Genomic DNA, 24,123 nt, shown 5'->3' on the forward strand with positions numbered 1-24,123 from the left:
ATCTCCTGTCTTCCCTTCATAACCAAGTTATTAGAACAGAGACCCCACTTCTTCCCTTCCTTTCACTCTCCCCTTTACTACAGTCTGACTTCCACACCCCATCCTCCAAAACCTCCTGGCAGTGGTCTCTTGAGAGCCTGCCTTGAAAGGTACCCTTCAAAGCCAATACTAATAATAGTTAGCATTTATTGAGCACTTCCTACGTGATGGCACTCTACATTGGCACGTTTGTCCTTCCCACCAACCCTGGGGTGTAGGCCTAATTATCATTACTGATTCACAGATGAGGAAACTGAGGCTTGGGGATTCATCAGTTTCGCTCAAGTTCGCCTCGTTAACAAATGATGGGGCCAGAATTTGAACATAGATCTCTCCAACTCCTGAGCTTGAATTACTAAACTCTGAATGCACTTGACATTTGACATTATCAACTCCTTTTATTCTTGAAATGTCTCCTGTTTCCATGACATGTCATTCTCCCGACTTCCCTCCTACCCCTCGGCCCACTCCTTCTCAGGTGACCTTATAGGCTCCTCTTCCTTTCTTTGCAGTCCCTTTTTAAATGTCAGTGGGTCCCTCCCCATCTCTCCCCCCCGCCCCCCCGCCGGCCTTTCATTCAGTCCCATGGATTCAGCTGCCGCCATGACTCCCACATGTCTGCCTCCAGCCCAGATCTCTCCACTGAACTGCAGAACCAGGCATCTAACCACCTGCTCAACAGTCCTTTGCCAAACTGAAGATGCTCAACCCTGAGCCCACCACCTTCCCCCAAACCTGTTTCCCTGGAATCTTGTAGCTCAGTGAGCGACAGCACCATCCCCCAGGTCCTCAGCCAGCAGCTTCCCAGTCATCCTCCACTCTCCCCGCCCCCTCACCCCCCACATCTAATCAGCTCACTGATGCTCCTTAACACCTCTCATTTCCATCTTCTCTTCCTCCTCATTGTCATTGTCTTAATTTAGGCCTCCTCATCTCTTGCCTAGATAAGAGCATCAGCCTCCTAATTGGTTTCTCTCCTGCCACTTGAGCCTGGCCTTCCTCCTGGTCCTCCACAATCCATCCATCCACTGTTTGGACTGTTGGGATGTTCTTTCTGAGGCACCAACCTGCTTAAAACCCTCTGTGGCTCCTCACAGCAGAAAGGCAGGAGAGATGGAGGTTTGGGGCTAGAAGCAGGTTATGAGGATGAAGGACAAGGAAAAGTGACAGGTGACTGAGGTTGGGTGATACTTCACTGCTGGGGGTGGGTTGACAGGTCACTTTGGCCTCTGACCTTTAACCTTTTGGCACCCCGCCTGTCACTGCCCACCCAGACTCTCTAGGTGGCTCTGAATTGAGTGGCAGAAGGTTCCTGCAGGATGGTGAGGCATCTCCCATAAGGGAGGGGACATGCCTCCTGCTCTGAGCCTGTAGGCACCTCAGTGTGGCCAGCCCAGGTTGGGGCACAGCACCTCTTCCTGGCACTGGGGGAAGAGGGTCCTGGCCTGCAGATTCAGCAGGGATGTGTCTAAGAGACAGAGGCCCCTGTCCCTGCAGGTGCCGCAAGATGATTGGGGGGGTTACCCAACTGGGGGCAAGGATGGGGAGATCCCCTGCCGCAGGATGCGGAGCGGCAGCTACATCAAAGCCATGGGGGACGAGGAGAGCGGAGACTCAGATGGCAGCCCCAAGACATCTCCCAAAGCGGTGGCTCGGCGCTTCACTTCCCGCCGCTCCTCCAGTGTGGACCAGGCCCGGATCAAGTAAGGACTGGGAAGGCCCGGTGGGATGGGGGTGCAGAGGGAGTGGAAAGCAGATGCTGGGTCCCTGCAGGAGATGTGTGTAGAGTGAGTACCAGTCTGCTCCCTGCTTAAGGTTTAACTGGGGAGTTGGGATGGCCTCTGAGTGCCTCATCGGGAGAGTCCCCTTACCCAGGAGTCCTCTGTGGCATCTCTGTCTGGGGGTTCCTGAGCCATACATAGGACCTGCTCAGGGGCCCTGGTGCTCTCATTCCCCTCCCCTGCCTCCTCACTGACCCCCATTCTGAATCTGAATTTTGACCTTTCCAAGCTGCTGTGTGCCACCCCGGATCCATCCCCGGAGCTCCATCCCTGGCTACAGCCGGTCCCTCACCACCGGACAGGTAGGGAGAGGCCCAGCATGCCTGAAGGAAAGGGCGGGAAGGGGATTCCATCCGGTGCTCGGCCTAGGCCTTAAAATCAGAGGTCTGGCCAGGCAGGGAGCACAGGTCTGATTCCGGGGAGCTGGAAAGCCTGCCTTGGGACTCCTGGGCCTGATTTGGATTGGGATCTCAGAGTTGCATCCTTACAAACCAAGTGTCCTTGAAGTGCTGAGTGTATACAGGCAACCTTAGGTTCCCCAGCCTGTCCTGGCCTAATTGCTCCTGGCCCTCCCGATGCAAAAGGCAGGACTGGTTGCAAAGATGGGGCAGGCAGAGCTTCAGTCTCAGATGATCTGCGCCTGAGTTCTTTCCCCACCACCTGCACCTGTGGGACCACCAGCAAGACATCTCTCAATGCCTCTGTTTTCCCATCTTCAAAATGACAATGGTAGTGGTGTTTATCTCACGGGGGTTTTTGGTCATTCAGTGAGAAAAGGTATGCAAACACAAGGTACCCCAATTCATACTTTACCATTGTGAGTTTCATATCTAAGTGTAGACTTTCCCTTAACCAAAGGGAAGCAGGCAGTTTAGTAATTAAATGCATGAGATGGGTTTGGATTCCAGGTCAGCTACTTACCAGCTGAGTGACCAGGGGCAAGTTACTTGACTTTTTGAGCCCCACTTTTTCTATTTAAAAATAGGCTTCATAATAGCATTCTTGGCAAATTGCCAGCAGTCCATAAAGGTTGGCTATTTTTACTGTTTGCCGGGGAGGCGGGGAAGCAATGCAAAAACCCATGCAAAAGGCTGTCTGCATTGGCTCCTACTGTTTGCTGCCGCAGTCTCTCAGCATTTCTTTGTTACATTTCCTGAGTCAGGGAATTTGATCGGCAGAGCTGTCTTGCACATCAGATAAGCCTACTAGTTAATACGCAGTTCTTGTTTTACCTGACCAATCGGCAACACCTAACACAGGTGGTGACACTTTCCTTCCTGAAATACCTTGCTCAGTTGGCTTTGAGGACGCTATCCCTTTGAGGTTCTTCCAGATTCTGTCTCTGAATGTTGTCTGTGCCTGCAACTCTCCTGGATCTGACCACTGGCATTTTTCAAGGCCTGGTTCCCTGGACTTTTGTCCACACTTACTTCTTCAGTGAGCTCATCTCATCCAGGCTCATGTCTTCGATAATTTGGAGAGCCCGATGAGTCCCGAATGTATATTTCTGGCCCAAACCCTCCCATAAATGCCAGGCATACTTATCTAATGGTGAATATCACTTAGATGTTTAATAGACACCTCAAACTTAAGATGTCTAAAAGTAAACTGCTGATACCCTTTCCCTGCAAATTCCCTGCTCCATCAATGTCTTCTCCATATCAGGTAATGGCAACTTTATCCTTTGAGGAGCTCTCTGGTCTAAGAGCTTGTGTCAGTCTTGACTTCCTTGTCTCTCTCCCATCCCACATCCAATGCTTCAGCAGCTCCTGTTTGGTATCCTACACTTGCCCTTGTTCACTTCATTCTCTCTGTATAGTCAGAGTGACCATTTAAAAGTAGAATTATAAAGCCCTGGCTGGTGTAGCTCAGTGGATTGAGCGCGGGCCTGCGAACCAGAGGATCGCGGTTCGATTCCCAATCAGGGCACATGCCTGGGTTGCAGGCGGGTTCCCTGCAGGCCAACTCCCAGCAGGGTACGCACAAAAGGCAACCATACATTGATGTTTCTCTCCCTCTCTCCTTCCCCTCTCTAAATAAATAAACAAACAAACAAATAAATAAATAAAGTAGAATTATATTCGCTCAAAACCCTCTGCTTACTTAGAGGGGAAAAGTAAAGAGCTTTACTGTGACGTATAAGACCCTGCATAGTCTGGCACTTGCTGCCCTGAGTTCCTCTCCTCACACTGTTCCCTCCCATCACCCACGCCAGCTATGCTGGCCCCCTTGCTGCTCCAGGGACACCACAGCTGTGCTCCAGCCTTGGGCCTTTGCATTTGTTGCTCCCTCCACCTGGACCACTCCTCCCCAGACACTCCCGTGGATCACTCCTTCAGTTCTTTCCAGTCTTTCCCCAAATATTGTAAAATGTAAATTTTAGTCCTCCCCCATCTGAGCATTCCCTATTCCTCTTCTCTGTTTCCTTCTTCTTCTTAGCACTTGGTGAACACATTACATATTTCTCCTCAGAGGTTTAGCTTGTCACCTTTGCTTTACAGAAGAGGAAGCAGGTGTAACACACCGGAGATGTCATTCTGTTGTCTACAGTAATATTTTGTGATCCTAAGTCTATGCTCTGGCTTAGTATTTCCCCAGAACATCTTTTTCTATCTTTCAAAAGAATTTTGTCTCCTTATGTTTTATGTATGTCTTTTGTAAAGTGTATAGCTAGATTTAAAAATATACATTCCAACAATTGTTTGAGAGTTTAGTACATTTGTAGTTATTGTGATTTACTGATATACTTAGATTTCTGTCTGTCGTCTTGGGCCTTTCAGATGTCCTGCCTTTTGGGTGATGCTTCTTTACTTCTTTGTTGCCTTCTTTTGGGTCAATTGAGTTTCCTTCAATTTTTTTTCTCCCCACCAACTATTAGGCTGGCTTGGCAGTTATTATTCTGTTTTCATTCTTTATGGTTACTCTTATAATTTTAATGTGCATATTTGAGTTAACAAAGTCTAAAGTTGACAACGTCTTCTACCCTTCTCCTGAACAATGGAAAAACCTTAGTACACTTTAATTTTGATCTCCTCAAACTTCCCATATGCTGCTTGCTGCTCAGTATTTTAGTCCTATCTTATTTTTTCCCTCCAAATTAGTCTTTATGGTCATCGTTATACTAGCTGCTTGACTGTATATACTTGCACCTTTACCTCCCATCACTGTATCTTCTCACGCTTCACTCCTTCTTTATAATTTGTGTGAGTGAATATTAAGTAGTAAACTAAACATAATCTAGTTTGATATATTCTAGATCTACATTAATTTTTCTCTCAGTGGTTTCATGACATTCTTTTCTCAACTATCTTCCGTTGTTGCTGTTGAGAAGTTTGCTATTCATAAAATGACCTTTGTGGATAATTTTTATTTTTCTCTGATTGCTGTTGAAATCTTGTCTTTGATTTTGGTATTCTGAAGTTTCCTTATGATGTGCGTATATGTGTTCCCTGAGTCTGAGGATTCATGTCTTTCATCAGATCTGGAAAATTCTCTCACGGTTACTGTTTGCTGGTACATCTTTCTCCATTCTTTTACTTGCAGACTACTTGCTGTTATATTCAGTCTCACAGTCCCTGCCTTTTGCACAGGCATATCTTGTCCATTTGCATTTAATGTGCTTGTGGATGTAATTGAAATGCGTGGTGTAGTTGCATGGTGTAATTGCATTCTTTGTCATAAATTAAAAATACTTTTAGTGTAACATTTTAATTTCTTTATTGTTAATTCATTTTACAATATTATTCAGATTGTTAGGTGGTTGTACTGGGAATTACAATGTGTATTTTAACTTATTAAAATCTAATTAATTCTGGTAAAATATAGAAGCACTGTTCCAATATATCTTCTTCTCTCCTCTCTTTGTGTTGTTATTATTATATACATTATTTTATATATGTTAGAAACCCAGCAATTATTGTAAACCAATACTTGCAATTATTGCAAACAAATATTTGCATCATTACTTGCAAATATTGTTTGCACCAATGACGACATTGTAAATTGCCTTCTCCAATCTTATTTCTTTTAAAGAAGTGAGAAAAATATATTTATGGAATCTTTCATATTTATTCACATATATACCATTCTGGTGCTCTTCATTTCTTCCTGTGATTTTGAGTTGCCCATTGGGTGTTGCTTCTGTTTAGTCTCAAGAACTTCTACTGGTATTTCTTATAAGATAGGTCTGCTGCCAGTAAATTCTTCAGTCTATATTTATTTGAAAATGTGTTTTTACTTTATTTTTTAATTATTTAAAAAAAATTTAAAGATTTTTTTTTTTAGAGAGAAGGAAAGGGATGGAGAAAGAGAGGGAGAGAAACATCAAATGGTTGCCTCTCATATGCCCCCAACTGGGGACCTGGCTCACAACCCATGTGCCCTGACTGGGGATTGAACCCATGACCTTTTAGTTCATAGGCCCATGCTCAATCCCCTGAGCCACACCAGCCAGGGCTATTGTTATTTCATTTTTGAAAGATAGTCTGCTGGATATAGAATTTCTGGTTGACACTTTTTTCTTTCAGCCCTTTGTGTGATTCTAGTGCCTTTAGAGGTCATTGTTTCTGATAAAAAGCCTGTTGTTAATCATATTGTTGTTTTTCTGTATGTGATAGATTGTTTATTCTCTTGCTTCAACTTGAGACATTTTGACTGTAATGTGTCTGGATACAGATCTCTTTATGTTTAATCCACTTGGGTTCATTGAGCCCCTTTATCTGTAGATTAATGTTTTTCATCAAAGTTGGAAAGTTTTGGGCCATTATTTCTTCAAATATTTTTCCTTCCCCTTTCTCTCTCCTGAAATTCCCATTACACATATACTGGTATATTTGATATTTATATTTATATTTGATATTTGATATTTATATCAAATATACCAGTATATTTGATATAAATATATCAAATATATCAACCCATAGCTTTGTCCCATAGGCCTCTGAGGCTCTGTTCATTTCTAGTCTTTTTCCTTCCATTCTTCAAATTGGATAATTTGTACTGATCTAGCTTCAAGTTTACTCGTCATTTCTTATTCTGAGTCCTTCTGGTGAATTGTTTTATTTCAGTTATTGTACTTTTCAATATCTGAGTTTTCATTTGGTTATTTTTTAAAAATATTATTTGTATCTTTTTGTTATGATTTTCTATTCAGCAAGTCATTGTTGCAATGCTTTTCTTTAAATCTTCAAACATGATTTTGTTTACTTTTTGAAGATATTTATATTAACTGCTTTGTAGTCTTTGGTAAATCAGATATTTGGGAATATTTGCATTTTTTTATTTATTTGACTATATAATATTTTTTTGTTGAATACTGAACACTTTTAGCTAATATATTGTAGCAACTCTGGATTCTTACTTTATCTCTTGAAGATTGCTATTGTTTTGTTTATTTGTTACTCTCAGGGCTATATCTGTAAAATCCAACTTTTCTGCCAAATGAAAACTCTCATTTTTATTTTTAAGCCTGGTTTTCTAGGGGTTGCTGTTATGTTTGCATAGCTTACTGTTCAGCCAAAGGTTGGTGAGAGGTTATGTTCAAAATCCACAAGTCAGTAGGACTTTTTCCTCTCTGTTTATGCTTCTATATGTGGGCTAGGGAGTACGGCCTTGGGGTGTTTTTAGGCCTGCCCTGGCTTTTACTTTTCACCAGGCTCCCTTGTGTTTCCTCTATACATGTACACAGACTTCCTTGGCTCAGGGCCTCTCTGGCTTCTCTTGTGCACGCACCCAGACTCTAGTTAACTCAGGATATGTGGAGCACTTATAAAACTGCTTATGGCTATCTCACTGTTCTGGAACTCCCCCATTCAATCCTTGTTTAGTCTGCCAATCCATAGCTTTCCCCAAACAGTGATAAAACCTCAGCCTCTCCGTGCTGCTGGCTCTTCCTGTTCTTGACACTCTAACTGATGATATTCTAAATTAAGTGAGGCCCCCCCTTTTTAAAAAAGATTATATTTATTTATTTTTACATAGAGGGGGAGGAGGGAGAAAGAGAGGGAGAGAAACATCACTGTGTGGTTGCCTCTCATGTATTCCTACTGGTGATCTGGCCTACAATCCAGGCATGTGCCCTGACCAGGAATCAAACCAGTGACCTTTTGGTTTGAAGGCCAGCACTCAATCTACTGAGCCACATCAGCCAGGGCATAAGTGAGGCCCTTTTCCATCGGCAGTGAAGCAGCTGGTTTTCACAGCCTGCCTCACACGTTTTGAACTGTTGGGAGCTCAGGTAATGAGAGCAGCCCCAGGCAAAAAATACCACAGACTCTTGCTGTTCTTACCCAAAGTCCAGTAGTTTTCATTAATAAATGTTTTTGATTAATTTTCAAAGTGATGATATGGTTGCTTTTGACAGTTTTGTCCAGCTTCATAATTGTCTTGGTGGATTTCATGTCCTCTTTTCTTTGTTCTGCCTGAAGTTGACAGTATAGAAATTTCCCATCATTATGTTTTCAAGTATTGCCCCTTCCACATTCTATCTAGTCCCTCCTCTGAAGCTCCTATTAGTTGTATGTAGGACCTTCTTATTCTTTTGTACACGTGTCTTACCGTCTCCTCCATGTTTTCCATCTCTTTGTCTCACTGCTCCCTTCTGGTTAGTTTCTCAGATGTACCTACTGGTTCACCATTTTTTTTCTTCAACTGTGATTATGTTTAATGATTGTGTTTTTAACTTCACTGACTGTTTTTCTTTTCATTTCTAGAAATCTGATTTTGTGCCTTTTCAAATCTTTGTAGTCTTTTAAAAAACGTTTATTCTCTTCTTATACTTTCAGTTTTATCTTTTAAGTTTTAGAAATATGAAACACATTTGTTTGAAAGCTACTCTGTTTTAGCTCAGGTAACACTAGCTGCTGTTACAGGTGAACCTTAAATTCTCAGTGGCTTAACTCCATGACAGTTTAGTTTTGGTTTATGTCATAGTTTGTCCTGGTTCTATATTGCTACAGAATAAATTACCCCAGAGTGTCTTAGAACAACAAATAGTTAGTATCGCACAGTTTCTGTGGGTCAGAAATCTGAGCCCAACCTAGCTGGGTGCCACCTGGACCAGTGTCTCACAAGACTTCAGTCCAGGTGTCAGCCAGGGCTGTGGTCCTCTCCGGGCTGGACTGGAGGGGCCTGTGCTTCCCTGCTCACTCACAGGGCCTCTCCCAGGCCTCAGATCCTTGCTGGCTGTTGGCCAGAGGCATCCGTGTCTTGACATGTAGGACTTCCCATAGGGTTCCTCAAACATAGCAGCCTGCTTCCCCCAGAGCAAAGGCTCTGAGAGAGAGTAAAAGTGGATATCCAGCATAAGAGCCACAGCCTTTGGTAGTTAAATATCAGAAGTGACAGTCCGTTGTATCAGCCATATTCCATTAACTGGGAGTGGACTGATACGTCTAGTCCACACTCAGTGGGAGCGGATTGCATAAAGGTGTGAATGCCAGGAGTTTGAAATCATTAGGAAGCCATGTCAGAGATTGTCTGTCAGCTTAAAATGAGCTGATCTTCGATGGAGCTTTATCTGTGAGAATCGTGGGCAGCCTGGGTTAGAAGTAGGTCCGCAGAAAATATTTTGCAGTCACTTCTATTAGACTATTCTTGGTCTGGGACCGTTTTATGTTAATTTTTAATTTAGGTGGCTCTGGCCCATGCAGGCCCATGCAGACACAGAATCCTGTGTCTGTGTGAAGAGTAGCTTGTAGTTACAAATTCCTCGAGGATTTGTTCTCTTTCTATCCCCCACAGCGCCTGGACTATAGGCTAGCTTCCTTATCATCAGTCTGTCTAATAACATTTTTTTCCTAGTCTATGTTTTCACCAAAGGTTTCCCCTTTCCTACTTGTATGCAAGTTCTCATCCCAATACCACGTTTTATGTGGGCCCAAAACCTTACAGCTGCCCCCAAGTGAGTGTTAAAACCTAAGCCCCTCGGTTACTGAGACCAGCAACCTCTCCCCTCACCTTGTACCTCCACTGGGCTGTTGGAAGCATTGACTCACACAGTTAATATTCTGATTTCCCAGCTCCTCTTTGCTTTTGTCCTCTGGGGACTTATCTTGCTTTCTTGTGAGCTCAGCTATGCATATAAAATAACGTTTGCTATATTTCATCCAGTGTTTTAGAGTGTTTTGAAATGGGAAGGTTTCTTAAGGTTATCTAAACTGAATGACATAACGTAAGGTATACGGCCTGATGCCTGGCCCCAAATGGACCCACCAACTCTACAATGGACAATCTTCAGTTAGTCCCAAACAAAGTATTTTCTTCTAAATATCCCACACCTTGGGAAATATTATGGATTCTGAGTCTGGTTTGGAAAAAGGCTAAGGTTTTTATTTCCCAAGAGGATTCTTTAGACTTTGTCTGTCCTGAAGGTGGGAGCTGGGGGAGCAGGGTGGAAGGCAGTCCAGGAATGGTAGAAGAATTCTCAGTGTAATGTTACTGTGTCATAATCATAGTCCAGTAAAGATCAGCTCAAGGGCAATGTTCCTCTGAGAGACTGTATGATTCTGTATTTCCCTTGGGTCCTGGTCTCTTGTTGGAACTCCAGAAGCTTCTCTTGGCCTTTAGAGATGGGAGGTGTGTGGCCCCAGGGAACTTGCACCCACTTCCACCCCACACCCACCTCCTATGGAGTTAGTTGTGGGAATAGCGTATGGTTGGGATTTCAAGGGCTTCAGAACCCCTGAGAAAGAGAGGTCTCTCAGAGGCATTCTCACCATGACTTAAGAACCTCCTGCTACTAATAGTTAGTAGCTGATGTTCACTGAGCATCTGCTACATGCCAGATAGTCTGCCTCATGCTTTACATACACACAGAAGAGGGATGGAGGTACAGAGATAGGCTGCAGAGCGAGAGTCCTTCCATCCCTGATATCCTGTCTCGAGCCAGAATGCTGCTGCTAGGGCTAGGTCAGCTCTTCTGTGTTCCACTAGGGACCCTCTGGGTCAGACTGGTCCAGTGGGGGAGCACCCTAAGCCCAGCCTAGAAGTAGCAGGAGGTAGATCAGCTCCTCAGCTTCAGCAAATACCCTGCCACTGCTGGTCCTTGGTGCCCCCGAGGTCCACAGGTAGGAAACTGAGAGGGAGACCTGCAAGAACCGTGGTGAAGCCGCCGTTGCCACAGGAATGTGGCTTATGCCAGTCAAATGTGGGTGAACTTAACTTTCACACGATCTTGGATTGATTTTTCCGTGGCCTATGACTTCTGTACACCTGTAATAAAGTTCCTTTAGAAAAAGCTGCCAAAAGAAATCCAGACAGTCCTTTTTTAAGTTCCTGGCTCTGTATTGGAACCACTGAGTCTGATTCTCCAGCAAATTTGGCTCTGAGCTTCAAAGGAGCCAAAGCAGAGAGAGTCATATAGTTAAATAGTCCTGGGTTCAGATCCTCGAGGTGGGGTTTTAGTTAATGTCATTTTAACAAGCTCCCTGGGAGATTCTGATGGTCAGTCAGCCTGGCATGAGAGCCAGGAAACCTGCCTTTAACTGGTTTTACCACTTACAAGCTGGGCATCCTTAGATAATTCATCTGCCCTCTCTGGGCCTTAGTTTGCCCACTGGTAGAATGGGATGGGGATTCCTTCTCAAATTGATGTAGAATCTCAGGATACCGTATTATGCTTTGGAGGCTCAGGTATGGAGACATTGAACTACATTTCACACATGAATCAAGCCTCTCCCTTGGGCCTCTGTAGGCTGCACATAAATATGGTGCCATGAGTCTCTCCTGGGAGATGACACAGGATGCAGCCATGGCAGACTTGCTGTCACATTCACCATGTGGTTTTATTCCATGACTCCATTTTGTGGCTGCTATAAATCACTCACGGGGGGAGTTTCTCCTGGGCTCAGTGATGGGAGTGCTGGCCTGTGCTTCCCAGGTAGGCGCTGGGACCCTCAGATGGTACTGACTGAGTACTCACTGCGTGCCAGTATCTGTACCAAGTGTCTCACGGGTTTCTTTCTTTCTTTTTTTTTGAGTTCTTCAAATAGACCATGAAGATGGCACAATTGTCCTTCCCATTTGACAGTTGATTAAACTGAGGCCCCCAAACCTTAAGTGACTTTCTCAGGCCCCACTCTGAGGAAGTAGCAGAGCTAGCCCTTCAGTTTGGGTCGGCCTCACTTCATAACCACGCAGGCCACCCAGAGGCCGTGCTCCTCCATGCTTTGGCTTCTCTGAATCTCAGGGTCAAATGCGCAGCCATCTTGTGCTCTGGGTGTAGAGCTTACCACTGGACCGACCACCTTCTTTTCCTACCGTTTTTTCTTCGCGCCGTTTTCTCCTACAACACAAATGAAGCTGTGGCTCCTGTGGTATATGTGGTCTTAGGCCTGTGTTGTATGACACGGTTCTGTGGATAAAATTTTGGTTTTTTTATAGTTGCTTTAATTTTTTAAAACACAATGGATTCTGCACCACAAAATATCAGAAACAAAAATGAGAAGCTCATCCAACAAGGCTGGGCTTTCCTTGGAGGTGGAGGGCAGGGAAGGAGCCAGTGTGGGCAGAAGGTCGGGGGGTGGTGGCTGGAACACTTGAAGGTTAATAATTTTTGCTCCATCACTTGCCTGTTTATGTTTGTCCTGTTGATTATATATATATGTGTGTGTGTGTGTATGTATGTATGTGTATATATATATTGCTTTCAATCAGCAATGTAGTGGATCATGAATAATAAAAGGTGGCATTCTCTGCCGCCCCCGGCCGCCATACTGTGCAGGAGGGTGTCTCTCGGGTCCCTGGTCCTTCCTCTTAGGATCAGGTTAGAGAAACGTGAGGGGCTAGGACTAGGGGGAGAGGAAGATGAGGTGGTCTGGCGGCTAGGATACAGCCACACATCTGGGAGAAGCATAGATGGAGTGGTGGGAGGAGTATTTAGAGGAAGGACTGGACTCCTAAGTCTGGCTTCAAGGCGTTTTGGGGAGCAGCACAGGGCAAAGGTGCCTCTATCTTTCTTTGCAGAGAGTGAGGGTTTCGTATAGTCCAAAGGCAAAGAGTCAGCATAGAGACACAGCCTCTGCAATCTAGATGTCCTCTTGTGGTAGAGTGCCTCAGAGACATCCTCCATCCCACCCTAGCACCCCAATAACCATCCTCTTGGCCCCTGTCCCCCAGCTCAGCGAGGAGCTGAACCAGCAACTGGAGGCTGTGTGCGGGTCTGTATTTGGGGAGCTTGAATCCCAAGCCGTGGACGCCCTGGACCTGCCCGGCTGTTTCCGCATGCGGAGCCACAGCTACCTCCGGGCCATCCAGGCCGGCTGCTCTCAAGACGACGACTGCCTGCCCCTCCTTGCTGCCCCTGCCTCTGTCTCAGGGAGGCCCGGCTCCTGTGAGTAGGCCGAGTTTGCCCCCAGCCAGGCCCAGGGTTGGAGAGGGCCTTGGGTTCTGGTTTGGGCCCCTGCCACAGCTGTGCTGTGTGACCTTGGGCAGATCGATTGCCCTTCTGGAATGGATGATGGAGAGAACAGCCCCTCTGCTCAACCCCTAGGCTGTACGTGGCAGCACGTGGAGACCTGGGTACCGGGTGGGTGTGGGGGGTGGTCGGACCCAGACACTGGCCAGGAAGCATTTCTCATCCTCTACCTCTCTGTTTTCTTGGCTGCAGCCTTCAACTTCAGAAAGGCCCCGCCCCCCATCCCAACGGGAAGCCAGGCCCCGCCCCGCATCTCCATCACCGCCCAGAGCAGCACCGACTCCGCCCACGAGAGCTTCACTGCGGCCGAGGGCCCCGCCCGGCGCTGCAGCTCCGCCGACGGGCTGGACGGCCCCGCCATGGGTGCACGCACTCTGGACTTGGCGCCGGTGCCGCCTCGGGCCAGTCCCAAGCCCCCCACGCTCATCATCAAGACCATTCCTGGCAGGGAGGAGCTGCGGAGCCTGGCTCGGCAGCGGAAGTGGCGGCCGTCCATTGGGGTGCAGGTGCGAAAGGAGGCGGGCGGACGAAAACTCGGGCCCTGGCCTGTTGGGGACCTGTTGAGTGGGTCATTGGGACCTTCTGGGTGTATTGACCTTCTTCTGAGCTATGCCTGGTCATCAACAAGGCTGCTTCAACTAGCCCTAGCCCTCTCCTAGGCACTGACATCCCTACTGGCGAGTGGTAGTGCCCAGAGGTTGCCACCTGGATGCCTCTAACTTGCTGGGTCTCTCATCGTGTTCAGGCCGATTGTCTTTACAGGATCTGCCAGCTGGCCTGGGGCTCACACATTGCTGGCCCCTCTCCCTGGGAAGGGCGCGCATCCCTGGTCTAGCCCCGACCACTGACTCCCCAAACTTGCCACCAGGTGGAGACTATCTCAGACTCAGACACGGAGAACAGGAGTCGCAGAGAGTTCCACTCCATAGGCGTACAGGTGGAAGAGGACAAGAGGTAGGTCTGAGTGGCGCTATGTCAAGTTCCTTGGGGGAGAAGAGGAGAGAGGGCTGCGTATCGACTTCAGTGGCCTGGTCTCCTTGGGCACCCTCTCCTTCTGGATGAGACCAAGCCCTTTTAATTGGGACCAGTCAGATCAGCCACAGGAGTTATCCACAGAGATGGGCAGGCACCAAATCTGTAGTGAGTTCTCCTTGTACCCCTGCCTGTCCCAGGTGCTCTGAGGTGACCAGAGATATACAGCGGTTCAGGGAAGGGAGGGGCGACCGGTAGGTGTTGAGCAGGCCTCCAGCAATTGTCCTTTAAAGGTGATGACAGGATTTTGCCAGTGACTTGTTACTGTGGTGTACAAAGTACGTGGGCTCAAAGAGAAATAAACAAAAATGAAGACTGCCTCTCAGGGGCCCCTGGCAGGTGTTAACACTCCTCCTCACCTGGCTCACACAGTGTTTAACCAGTTGGGGGTATTATATGCTTGAATCTGTGCTGTGCCCACGATGGTTGAATTACCAGCAGCCAGCATTCTGGCATTAGGTGGCCTCAGAAACATTGCTTCCTTAATTTCCAATGGAAGTGTTTGCCTTGTGAGCTCCGGAGGTCATACTGGGAGAAGTCCCTGTGTTGTTGAGTTCCTGTGGGAAGATGCCTTCTCTGATGGCCACGTGGCAGTGCCGCTGTGGCCCATCTGCCCTCTGGGCTGCAGTGCCACCATGCCAGTGGCCCTAAGTGTGGTGTCTGGGAACCTGCCTGGGGCTGGTCATAGGACTTACATGGTAATCCGCGTTGCCCAGGCCGTACCCACTGGAGGAATAGAACCAGAGTCCCAGTAGCAGTCCCTTGTAGCTCTGTTCCCGGTCGCCATTGTTGGGCCTCCTCTGAAGTTCCCCCAACTATTCCTGGGAACCCCTAGGGTGTCTTGTGTGTGTGGTGCCTGATCAGATCTTCTTGGGGTTGCTATGGAGTCACCATTTTCTCCAGCCTTACTCCAGCTCTCTGCAGCTGCACATACTCCTGAGCCTGTAAATGCCCCCATCAAGGGTGGCAAAAGTTTGCTCTTGTTGCTCCTACAACTCCTGAAAGCTACTTATTATTCCACAAAGATCCCAGCAAAGCGGCACTCTGTGACCAACCCAGTTTCTCTAGTCCATGACTTGAGTTTCTTGAGAGGTAGGTTAGGAGTTATGGATGGATGGGTGCAGCTCTGCGTTCAGAATCTGTAGCCCTCTCCACCCCCCAGTACACACATACTCTAATGCTGCCCCGCAGATCATAAACCAAGCCCATGTGCTCCCATTCACTCCCACATGAGGCTGTGTGGTCCCTCATCCAGATACACCTCTGGCGTCCCCCCATACCTGCTAACAAGCCTGAGTCCTGGGAATAATGCAGTAGGCACTCAATTGAGACTTTGGCTAAACTGGCAAACTCTGTCCTTCATTCATTGAGTCATTCATTCATTGAGTCATTCATCCATAAAAGAGTTATTAAGCATCTTTTATACAACAGTTCCTGTTAAATGCTCAGGGAAACATCAAAGACATGACTCTTGCCCTCATAGAAGTTATGGTCTAGAGGTGAATCAAGGCAATGAATAAATCATCCATGAATAAAAATGTGATTACTCATTATAGTATATCATATAATGGGGATATTATTACATATTATAGTGGGAATATGAAAGAAAAAAGCAGGAGCTAAGAGAGGAGGAAGCTTATTTAGGTTAAGCAGGTGACATTTAAGCTGAGACTTGAGGATTGACTAGAAACACTCAGGTGATGATTGTGGTGTGGGGTGGGGGGTGTAATCTTTCCAGGAAAAGGAAAGAGCGTATAGAAGGTGCCGAGGCAGGAAAAAGTTTGACCTGCGTGGGGAACTGAAGGAAGGTTCCTGCGTCTGGTATGGAGTGGGATGGGGTGGTGGTAGGGGCCAGGTCATGCCGAGCATGGGTGTGATGAAGTAGAATTTAGTTATAATTAATGAGTAGCCATTAAAAGGTTAAAGCAGTGTGACATGATCTAATTTAAGTTTACAAAAAAATCACTAGCTGCTGAGTGGAGAGTGGATTTGAGAGAAGTAAGAGGGAATATGGGGCAGAAAGGGGATGGTCTTTTGCGTTTTGGAGGATTTTGTGTGGGGGATCTTTTTTGTCTATTGTATTTTATGATTGGGCACTGCTGGTGTATGGGGACACTTCAGTTTTATGTATTGGTTTTATATTCCGTGACTTTGCTGCTCTCTCTTATTAGGGCTCCTGGTTTATCTGAAAATCACAATGGGTGTTCTATATAGTCAGTTACTGTTTTCTACAAATGAGGATGTTTTCTTTAAATCTGTTTTCTTTTGATTTTTCTTCTTCTTCTTTTTTTTGTTTATAACAATGCATTGAATAGGACTTCGAGTTTGCTGTTGAGTGTACCATGCTGTCCAGTCATGGTGTTAGTGGATATCTTCTCAGTTCCCACTCATAAATATGATGGTACTTGCTACAGATTTTGATGAATACTATTTATTGGGTTGAGGAAATTCCCTTTTATTTCTAATTGGCTAAGAATTTTTATTTTAGTTTTTTAAAATAGAAAATCAGAGTGGAGTTTTATTGAACTTTTTTCAGAATCTACTTGGATGATGATAGATTTTTCTCCTTTCATTTGTAATGTGGTGAATTCTACAATATTAACGGATTTCCCACATTGACCCATTCTTTCATTCCTGGGATCAACCATGATTGATACTAATATCAACTGGGATTAAGTTTGACTGTGAGTAGTAGGGCCTTGACAGTGTCTTGCTGCTTCCCCCCTCATTAAAAATCAAAATTAAAATTTAAAAAGCCTGGTTATAGAAGTGAGGTGTCAGGAACCGAGGCTCCTTCTGTCTTGCTGCATTTCTACCCTTTGTGTATAATTTTATATCCAAGGATCTGAAGGTCAAGCTGTAGGCATCCTGTGCATTCTGAGCAGTAGAAGGGAAGAAGAGAGAAGGAGAGATGCAGCCCTTTCCTTGAAAAAAGATTTTCAACTGCATCACCTTGGCTGAAACCTACTCACGTGGTGGCACCTAGCTGCCAGGGAGGCTGTAAAACAGAAAAAGAGAAGAATGGATATATTGAAGTCTAGTAGTTTTAGTCACCAAGTTGCTATATAATTTTTATATACCTTGCTGGATTTTTGAATAGCTGTTACTTTAAGATTTTTATATCTATGTTCATAGGTGATATTGGCCTACTATTAAGTTTTTATTGTTATTATTAAGTTCAGATGTTAAGGTTATACAGGACTCCCAAGGATGAGTTTGATAACATTCTCTGTGTTTTGTTCTCTGGAAGAATTTGTGTAAAGTAGGAATTATCTATTTCTTAAAGGTTTGGTAACGGTTGCCTATAAAACTGACTCAGCCTGATGCTTTTTGGGTATAGGAGAAACTTCCTGAACTACAGCTTCAGTTTTTTTAGTGGTTATTGACCTATTCTGGTTTTATTTTTCTTCTTGAGTTAATTTTGGTGATATATATTCCAAAAAATAGACCCGTTTACAAAAATGGACAATTTTCAAAAAATTTGGCACAAATATTCTGTTACAGTATTATAATTTTATAAACTTTTATCATATCTATTGGTTATGTCTCTTTCCATTCCTTCCTCCTTTTGTTGGTCAGTCTTGCCTGAGGTTTGTATATTTTATCATGGAAATATATTTTTAAATTAGATTTTATCAGTCTTAAAAAAACTAGCTTTTGGTTTCAGTGAGCATCTCTATTATGTATTGCTCTTTTATTATTATTATTTTCTTCTGTCTACTACTTTTGTGTTATCATAGTCTTTTTCTCTACCATATATGCCCCTTTTTTAGCCTCTTGAACACAATTTCTTATTTTCTAACATGCGCTTTCAAGGCTATAAATTTCTTTCTAACTAAATTGCTATAGCTGCATCTCCTTTTGAGATGCTCTGTTTTATTGTTTAGTTTGAAATGATTTTTTACTTTCATCATGATTTCTTTTTTAACTCATGAATTATTAAAAAAATTTTTTAGTTTTCAAATGTATTTTGGGGGGTCTACCTTTTCACTATTGAATCGAAATTTGCTACCTGTGGTCGTGGTGTGCCTTCCGAATGATAGTCATTCCTTAGAGTTTGTCAGGCTTCCTTGCTCACATGTGCACATGTATGATCAGGCATGCCAATTGTATTTTTCAAATGGTTATTTTTTATTTTTTAGATGTTTGAGCTCCCATTTTTGAGCAAGGTGTGTTAACATATCTCACCATGTTTGTGGATGTGTCATTTTTCCTGGTAATTTTATTATTATTATTAGTTTTAGTTTGAGAAGGTGCTATTTGGAAGGATTCAGGCTTGTGATTATTGTTATCTTCTTGGTAGATTGGCCATTTTATCATTAAAGAGGCTGCTTTTAGTCTTTACTAAGGGTTTTTGCTCGGTAGTCTGTTTTTTTCTGATTTTATTACTGTGGCTGCTTTCTTTTGGTTAATTGTCCAATTCATTTTTTATTTTCCATCTTCCTGTGTCCGCCTGTTTGGATGTGTTGCTCGTAAGTGGTGTGGGGCTAGAGTGTAGTAGATGTATTCCATCCACTAATCATGTATTTCAGTTACTGACTTACTTGGATTTATTTCTATCATCTCTTTAAACATTTTCCATTCGATATGCTTTTCTCTGTTGTGCTCCTCCCCTACTTTTCTGCCTTCTATTGAGCGGATCAAATTTGCTTTGTATCTCTTTTTCCTCCCCTGGTTTGGAAGTTTACACTTTAGTAGTGACTTTTCTCAAGTTTTTAACAAGGACACTTAGTTTTATATTTTTCTTTTTTAAAATTTATTTATTGACTTGAGACAGACAGACAGACAGACAGACATTGCTTTGTTGTTCCACTTACTTAAGCAATCACTGGGTGATTCTTGTATGTGCCTCTGACCGGGGAGTGGACCTACAACCTCAGTGTATCAGGATGATGCTCTGACTGAGCTACCAGGCCAGGGCTTAGTTTTATGTTTTTCTAGTGAAGTCTAAAATTAGTCCTTTTTAGGCACAAAACAAGTACCTTGGAACACTTTAATTTCCTTCTTAACTCCCCCTTCCCATCTTCCATGTTATATTTATCGAATAGTATTTTGATTCTACCTCTTTAAAATACTCTTCTGAATCAGTTGTTGTTATATCTTTTATGGTTTCACGGTTCAGTTTTGCAAACAGTCTGAACAATTTATATGCTCACTATTGTTTGTTACTGCCCACGCCTTCCTCATGGGTTCAATTTCCTTTATGCCGAAGTACTTCTTGAGCTTGAGACCAGTTTTAGAGTTAATATCTTAGCTTGAGATTTCTGTATTTCACTGGTAGTGCTCATGTGAGCCCCACACCCACACACAGAGCAGCCTTAATGTTTTGTTTTCTCAGCATCTTGCTTCCTGGCCACTTTCCTGGAGCATGACGTGAATTTTCTAGTCCAAGGTTGTAAATGAAATGACCTTTCCTGGCTGCTGGCTTTATGCATGGGCTCTCCTTCCAGCTCCCCAGTATGCACAGGTTTGGGGCTCTCCTCTCGTTCTCTCTGGCTGTTATCATTTAGCCTCTAGCACATGTCTAGTCTGATATTCCTCTGGTTCATTTGGCTTAGATTCCCTCTCACTACTCGTGCTTCGAGCTTCTTTTTTGTCTCTGGTTACCTGAAGATCTCTCTTTTTTATTTCAAGCTTGGCATTATAGCCCATCCATCTTTTTCACGTCATTTTGACCAGTATTTCTATATGTTTAAGGAGTGGGTGGGAGCTTCCTAAGTTGGGCCAGTCTACAGTATTGATCAGTTGTCTGGACTAGGCTGATAGCAGAAGAATCAGAGAGAAGAGGACCAATTTGGGAAGCATTTGGAGTGAGGTCTGGAAGGGTGGGGACAGGCGGACAGTGAGGTCTTCCTTGCTCTTGTGTAGGTGCTCAGGGAAGTCCTGGCGGGCTGGGCCGGCGAGATGCTGTTGAGTTAATGTCTAAAGAACTGGATTCCTTGGGACAGGTGATCGCACTGGAAATCCAGAGCGGGTGACAGGTGGGGAGAGAGGAAATCTGGCACGTGTTTTTGGCCGAGCTCCCTTGCTTGTCTGCTGAAGGCATCCTTAGTGATACACCTGCACTGTCCTTTCTGTCCCTTATGTCCTTGGCACTTTCAGTCTGACTGACCACACACCATGCCCCAACTGGTACATAAACACAAGCCACAAACACCAGCAGCCTTTCCAGGCAAATGTCCAGGACTGGCCGCCACCCCCCCCCGTGCTGTCACCCCATTTTCTTGGACTCTCTTGTCCCTGCTCCTGTCTCACCGGTCCCAGGATCTGTCTTTTTCTCTATACTTTGGTTTTGAAACTTGCCAGGGAGGAAGGGTCTCTCTTTTCTGCCTTTCAGGGTGTTCCTTGCTAACCTACTAGGTAAGGAGTTCAGATGTATTGCCTCTGATACCTGGGAGTCATCTCTGGCTCCTTCCTGTTGTTCATCTCTAGTGGTAACTTGGCTTAGAAATACACAGGGGTGGGAGTTGGTGCCCCTTCAGTTCCATCTCCACTGCATCCCCAACCAAGATTTGTTGGTTCACAGATGCGTATTGCATCCCGATTATTTGTCGGTTACTCCGTTGGGCACTGAGGATATAAAGGTGAGCAGAACCAGATGCAGCCTCTGCCCTGTGAAGCTTATGGCCACGTTTATCTGAGAACCTCATATATGTGAAGTAGAAGTTATAGTGGTGAAAGGTGCCCCAGAGGAGAGGTATGTAGGTGAGGAGAGTGTACAATAGGGGCCTTAGCCAGAGGGGTCTGGCATGGCTGTCCCGAGGAAGTGACATTTGAGTGGAGATCTGAAAGATGAACAAAAATGAACTGTGAAAACAGGGGATGAGAGTGTTCCGGGCAGAAGGACCAGCATGCACTAAGGCCCTGTGGTGAGAGGGAGCATAATTAGGAAACAGTTTCCAGCCCTGTATCAGGGCACCCTTCCTTCTTCCCAGACCCAGCACAGCCTGGGCCGTGGGAAAAGGATGCATCAAATGGCCTTGTGAATGTCAGTAGAATGTTCCTGAGGCCCTTTGAGAACTCAGAAACCGGGTGAGTTCTGCCTCTAACGCTCTCTAATAGGGGGAATCCCCTATATCTTCCATTTCTAGATCCTTCCTCACCAAGACCTTATCTTAAATTCCAGGTTCAGCAAAAAGAAAACAAAACAAAGTAAACAGAAAAGCCCCAGAACATCTAATTAAGTGTGATTATCTGATAAATTATGCATCATGGTTAGTGTGTTTCCCAAACAGCACATGAGACAGACTTACACTTAAAACTTCTGTTATTTATGTGAAGCTAGAATTGAACTGGAGGCCTGTATTTTATCTGACAACTGTACTTGTGCCCAGCGAGGGCCACCTGGAGAACCCTGTGGAGGAAGGCCGTGCTATTCCCAGTACCTCTTCCTTAGCATCGTCATCGTTTCTGGCTTTGGGACCTTGGGAAGGGAGTGTGCTGAGAGAACAGAGCCCCCGAGCTCTGGAGGAGGAGGGTGCTTCCATCCTCGTGAAGTTATATGCCAAGAACAGTCCTGCCAAAGCAGCGAGTTGCTGGCTGACCACAAGCCCCGGGCATGGACACGGCCTCCATTCCTCAGCCATCAGCTCCAAGATGGCTCCTGACTGACTGTCACTTCTCTGCTTAAATCTCCCACCCCACCCCCCACCTTGGCATCACTGCCAAAGCCCCCAGGCTGGGGTGCTAGACTTGGGGACCCTGATTGGTTACATATTTAAGCTCTTAGGTGCGTTCTCAAGGGTGGAGCCGGCACAATGGCTGAGCATTGCGGAAGTGTCCCTGCCCTTACTCCTCCCTGCCCGCCCCCCCTCAGACCCCCGCCGGCTGCCAGGTAGTCCTGGCCCAACCTCTTGACAGCTCCCGGATGGTGAGCGTTCCTTGGACGCTGTGTCTCTTGGGATGAGCCAGTGCTTTACTTCCCAGAGCCTCTTGTGTTATCCCTTAGAGAACCATGGTAGGAATGTCTCTGTAAAGAGACCATGATAACAACTTCCGGAATCACCAGAAATGTTGTTATTGTCACCCTAAAGACCTTGAGGGGAAGAGGCCTCTTCAACCTCATCAAAAGGCACAGGGAGAAAGTACTGTAAAACGCACTGTTAGGAGTTAGTGACAGCTTGTAACTGAAGCCGGTTTCTATTCTGTGTTTATAGCTATGGGTGAAGACCACAGCAAATACTGCCAAATGCAAAACTAAATAGGAACATAAGCCCTAGACTTCAGTGCCCTGAAAGTGCGCCTGTTATAGTGAGGATTAGCTTTGGCTGTGCGGTACAGAAAACCGCCAAGCGACAGCGGCTTAAGTATGATAGAAGTTTATTTCTCTCCTGCTTGGAAGTCCAGAGAGAGTCAGCTGAGGGCTGGTGGGTGCTCTGAAGTGTCAGGACCCAGGTCTTGCTATCTTATTGCTCCTTCCTCCTTAGCATTTGGCTTCTGTCTCATGTCCCAAGGTGGCTGCTTGAGGTCCAGCCGTCATGTGCACTCTGGCCAGCAGGGAGGAGGAAGGAACCAGAAAGGGCATCTCTCCTGTTAAGAACATTTCCTGGAAGTTGCACAGACCACTTCTGCTTATATCCTGGGAGCTAGAACTTAGCCACACGCCTACATCTAGCTGCAAGGGAGACTGGGAAGTGAATTTTTATTTGAAGTGGACACGTGTCCAGCTCAGACTGGTGGGATTCTGTCACTAAGGAAGAATGGATGTTGGGGATGATTCGTAGTCTCTGCCATCCTTTCTTCCAGTCAGCCATTCAACTAACATTTAAAGATAAGCAACTGCCCTATTTGGTAAGAGAGATAGATAGCATGCAAATAACTAACCACAGAACAATGTGATACGGAGTAGGAACGAGGTTTCATTCAGAGTGCTGTGGGGGAACAGATGGAAACAATCCACAGCAATCACAGTAATTGATAACTACAATGCCCTAGCTGGGTTCTCAGTACCACGTTCCCATTCTTTTATTTGTCCAGCTTCCTTTCTTTTCAGCAAGCGCTACAGTCCTTCCTGCCTCTCCCGCTAACAGTTAACATTTATAACGGGCAGACCAGGTGCGGTTTAAGTTCCTTACATTTATTGTCTCATCACAATCCTGTGAGCAGGTCCTATTACCATTCTCCTTTACAGATGAGGAAACCGAGGCACAAGCTGTAGTGCTGGGTGCTGGACCCAGGAAGTCTGGCTCCAGGGGACGTGTGCTTAAACACTCTGCTAGGCTGCCCCTCCAAAGCTGCTCGTTTTCATTTCTTCCCCCACAAATATCCACCCCCCAAATATCCAGCAGACAACCTCCCTGTTCACTTCATTCTAATGGCTGAGGTTATCTGCTGGGTCCTTTCTCCGCTTGTGGACCAAGCCCTAAGTTACTTGCGTCTCTTCCCTTGCCTCCCCAGCCGTCCTGCCTTAGGGGTGAGGCATCTGTTCCTGAGTAACACGGCTCCTCTCCAGCAATCCTAGGGGGCCAGCGGACCGTAGCGGTTTAAGAGCTGGCCTCTGCAACCAGACCGTACTAATGTATAAGAGTCTGATTTTAGGAAGTCACTTAACCTCTCTAAGCCTCAGTTTTCTCATCTTTAAGTGGAACTCTCTGTGGGGATGAGCATGCTTGTTCTTGTACAGCGCTTGACACATGCTAGTGCTCAGAGGGTGTTAGTCATTAGTTATCTCCCTTCTTTCTGGCTCCTTGGACTACTGGCTCTCTCTTTGCTGTCTTCAGTCGACTTCTCTCTACAGGTGGTATTGATTTCCTACTGCTGCTCTAATAAATTGCCACAAACTTAGTGACATCCAATGGAACATATTTATTACTCTATGTTACTAGAGATTGAAAGTCTGAACTGGGTTTCACGGGGCTA

At 45.4% G+C, this 24,123-nt stretch overlaps 1 protein-coding gene across 1 annotated transcript in view; it reads left to right on the forward strand.

The window, feature by feature from the left end:
- Window positions 1–24,123, forward strand: part of DLGAP3 (DLG associated protein 3) — a 55,608-nt gene that overhangs the window by 25,143 nt on the left and 6,342 nt on the right. The window contains exons 4-8 of the mRNA XM_037061480.1: window positions 1,537–1,742; window positions 2,050–2,122; window positions 12,936–13,149; window positions 13,426–13,739; window positions 14,102–14,187. Of these exons, the coding sequence (XP_036917375.1) occupies window positions 1,537–1,742; window positions 2,050–2,122; window positions 12,936–13,149; window positions 13,426–13,739; window positions 14,102–14,187 (893 nt within the window). The remainder of the gene's footprint in view (window positions 1–1,536; window positions 1,743–2,049; window positions 2,123–12,935; window positions 13,150–13,425; window positions 13,740–14,101; window positions 14,188–24,123) is intronic.

This window comes from Sturnira hondurensis, unplaced genomic scaffold, assembly GCF_014824575.4.
Source record: "Sturnira hondurensis isolate 20B ecotype Veracruz unplaced genomic scaffold, ASM1482457v3 Scaffold0013381, whole genome shotgun sequence".
In the NCBI taxonomy this organism is placed as follows: Eukaryota; Metazoa; Chordata; class Mammalia; order Chiroptera; family Phyllostomidae; genus Sturnira; species Sturnira hondurensis.